The following is a 3,328-nucleotide window of genomic DNA, read 5'->3' on the forward strand; positions in this document are numbered from 1 at the left end:
AACTGCACGTAAAATCGATGCACCATGTATATGTACATATCTCACTTCTGACACCAATTTGTGGGACTGTTAGTGCAATCCCACTTCTGACACCAATTTGTGGGATCGTTAGCGTCCCACTTTTTCCTCCCAAATTTCTAGGCCGTTTTTACTCACAATCAATCGTACAGTTATATTCAACATTATTTCTTAATACATTTATCACTTAATTATTACATAACTATACTCTTTTTATTCGAGCAGCCACGAGGAACACAACCGGTCGACACAACTTGACGCCATAGAACTTTTTTCTCAATGATATCGATGATAACCTTTAAATTATGCACCTCTGAACTGGTTCAATACAATCGACCGCTTCTCGTCTCTCGACCCATTCCCACATAGATTTGCTCAGGATTTATTTATTAGCTTTTTTGAATAGATGTATGTAGATGTAGGTAGGTGTAGGTGGATCAACGCAAACTCCTCCTAGACCGTAAGAGCTATTAAATTTCATGACAATAGCTCAGAAAATAACGAAGTTATTAAGAAAAGTCACTGTTCGTGACTTTGCCATTTGTATGGGAGCTATATGATATAGTGATCCGATCCGGGTGAATCCATGATATACAACGCCTGCAGTATATACAAGCCTACATGCAATTTCAGCTCTGTAGCTTTAACGGTCTAGGAGGAGTTTGCGTTGATCCAGACGGACGGACGGACGGACGGACATGGCTATTTGAACTCGTCTCGTCGGGCTGATCAAGAATATATATACTTTATATGCTCGGAAATGCTTCCTTCTATGCGTTGCACACTTTTGACCAAAATTAATATACCCTTTTTGCAAGGGTATAACAAAAAGCAAACAGTACATTTAGATAGAATAAAAATAATATAAAAAGGATATGAGAAAAATATAAATTTTTCTTTTCGAAAAAAAGGAGGTGTAGTATACTTTTAGGAATAGGATTAGGCCCATATACTTTTAGGGATAGATTTTAGGTAATTAGAACTTAAGCATAATGTCTAGCTTTAAGTACCGTTAAGGACACTAGCCATAAGACCAATGTAAATGTTCCCCTATAAATACCGGGCTTGCGGCCCCAAGAAATTACTTCAAGTCAAACCTTGCCTTCGCCTACTTCATGACAGCGCATGCGGGTCCCAAGTACTTCATAGAACTTGGCAGACAAGTGTCTATAATCCAGTGCAAATATATGATGGTGTTTGGAATGATCTGATCTAATGATTATCCAGCGCTGATGATAATGATTATGATGATGCCTAGCTTGACAGTAATTTAAATGGAGATGATCAACCTTAAACTGACTGACGGCCTAATGAAGACAAAGCGAGACATTAAAGGGCCACTATAAGACATAAGGGAGATCATTAGCCAGTTCTAACAAAATCTAGAGTGGGCTTCAGACTTGACAACGAACTCCGACTGAAAGCCGTTTAACTATTCACGCGAGGAATATTTCAAAACTACCTCACAGCCTTATGATCTGAAAAAAGTTGGGGCCATTCCAGCAAGGACCACTTAAAAACTCCAATTGGACACATTAAAGTAGGCAAGAAATCGGTTTTTGACTTGTAGACAGCAGCGAGCATTTTATTACTGAAGAAACTTAAGTGATGTCAATCATTATAAGCTTTCCAGGTTGTTTTGCCTACTTTTCATCTATCTCTTAATCCTCATTGGTGGCTGCTGCATGGGAATTCGTATTTTCAAGCGATCGTGCTGATTCAGAAGCCTCCCGGAAAGCACGAAAACGAGCGCGTTCTTGTTCCCGGAATTGACGACGTTCCGAAGCAGTAGCACCATAAAGGGTACGTACCACAGGGTTCACGGCGCAATAAAGTGCTGGATTATAGGTAGGAACATCAGGCTCGTCATCCCATGGGGTGTCAGATGTTTCCTTTTTGGAAGGATCTGGTGCGCGTGGCAGTTGATCGACCCCCAATTCTTCCATTTTCCGGCTTGGACACATAGGAACATGGGCCTATATAATTCGAGATTTCAAAAATGAAAGTATCAGTAAGTTTAACTTAGTATTTCTATAATTACCTCCATTTCCGCGATTCTCACGACATGAGTAATATCAAAAGGACATCGCACCATCTTGAGTCCCGAATAATTGCGAGCACACCGATTCAAATGAAGTACTAGCCGTGTCGGCAAAATTCGGTGAAACCTATTAAAGGGACATTCAACCCAATTGCCAGACATTGCCATAAGGAGTGCCACCTTTCTTTCCGTTTTCCTTTTTCTTTTTGTTTTCTTTTTTTTCAGTTGTAGTCGAGACGAAAGCACCTGAACAACTGAGATATTGTAGAATTGGACTCTTATCAAGTAGTACATAGAAACTGACAGAAAAAACAAATTGCTATGATTGAAATTGTTTATGCCCAACGGGCAGCACAAGGTTAAGAGAGGCGGGAGCTTTCACCTCGCGCCGCTCTCCCGATGATGCCCATCGCTCTCCCCACGAAAAGAACTCCCCACACTAAGCTACAAGCGGGGCTTGGTTCCCAGCTCTTGGTTAAGCTAGAGTTAGTTGAATTTTGTCAGTAAATAAAATATATAGTGAAGAGGAATTTCTGCGCCACAGTTATCCAGTGTTGAAGAACTGACTATTAGTTAACACAAAAGAAACACCTCTTTTATTTGTTTATATATCTTCATTTATATTAAATACTTGAACTTAAGCTTTGGCAACACCAGCAACCACGTTTTACATTTGCAGAAAAAAGGAAAGAGAAGATCTCTTCAGTGTGATTAAACTTCATGTCACTTAAAAAACTTAATCTAGTATTGTAAAGTGTAATTTTTGTAAGTGGAATAGGGGTAGTCGAACACGCCCCCTCAAAAATTACATTATTAAATAAACAAAAATTAATTCAAACTTAACTACTGATTGCTGTGGTTGGTGTGCCATCTGGGAAGTCTTATGTGATCCAGCATTTACTCTAAGGATACAGGGAAAACCCAGAAAAACCTGTATTGGATCAACTTAAAAAGTTTACAAATTAAAAATATAAATTCATTAGCATGATTTACAACTCAACAATTCAAAGAGTCGTAAATTAAATTAAATAGGCAAAAAAAAAATTTAAATCTTTGGCATCGAGGAACAATCGATTTGTTCAGTTGTCTTCGAGGAGTCCCAATTTCTTCCGGAATTCTACAAACTTTGAGACTGGAAGCGGCTTTGTAAAGATGTCAGCAACTTGGTTTTCTGTAGGAATATACTCAAGGACAATGACATTATTTTCCACTTGTTCTCTAGCAAAATGGTATTTAATGTCTATATGCTTAGATCTTTTGTGACATGAG

The 3,328-nt window shown here is 38.7% G+C and overlaps 1 protein-coding gene across 1 annotated transcript; it reads right to left on the reverse strand.

Annotated features, from left to right (window-relative positions):
* Positions 1-1,570: 1,570 nt before the first annotated feature.
* On the reverse strand, positions 1,571-2,306 carry LOC6653575 (gametocyte-specific factor 1 homolog). The gene is made up of 2 exons (XM_002075879.3): positions 2,060-2,306; positions 1,571-1,994 (listed from the first exon to the last, which is right to left on the reverse strand). The coding sequence occupies exons 1-2, from the start codon at positions 2,225-2,227 to the stop codon at positions 1,680-1,682; spliced, it is 483 nt and encodes a 160-aa protein (XP_002075915.2). The 5' UTR covers positions 2,228-2,306; the 3' UTR covers positions 1,571-1,679.
* Between the last annotated feature and the right edge of the window lie 1,022 nt (positions 2,307-3,328).

Source organism: Drosophila willistoni, unplaced genomic scaffold (assembly GCF_018902025.1).
Source record: "Drosophila willistoni isolate 14030-0811.24 unplaced genomic scaffold, UCI_dwil_1.1 Seg187, whole genome shotgun sequence".
Lineage (NCBI taxonomy): Eukaryota > Metazoa > Arthropoda > Insecta > Diptera > Drosophilidae > Drosophila > Drosophila willistoni.

Excerpts from the sequence above, each read along its gene's own strand:
- LOC6653575 (XM_002075879.3), bottom strand. The coding sequence starts at position 2,227 with ATGGCAATGTCTGGCAATTGGGTTGAATGTCCCTTTAATAGGTTTCAC. Across the intron at positions 1,995-2,059 it reads TGAGAATCGCGGAAATGGAG|GCCCATGTTCCTATGTGTCC; the intron begins GTAATTATAGAA and ends CGAATTATATAG.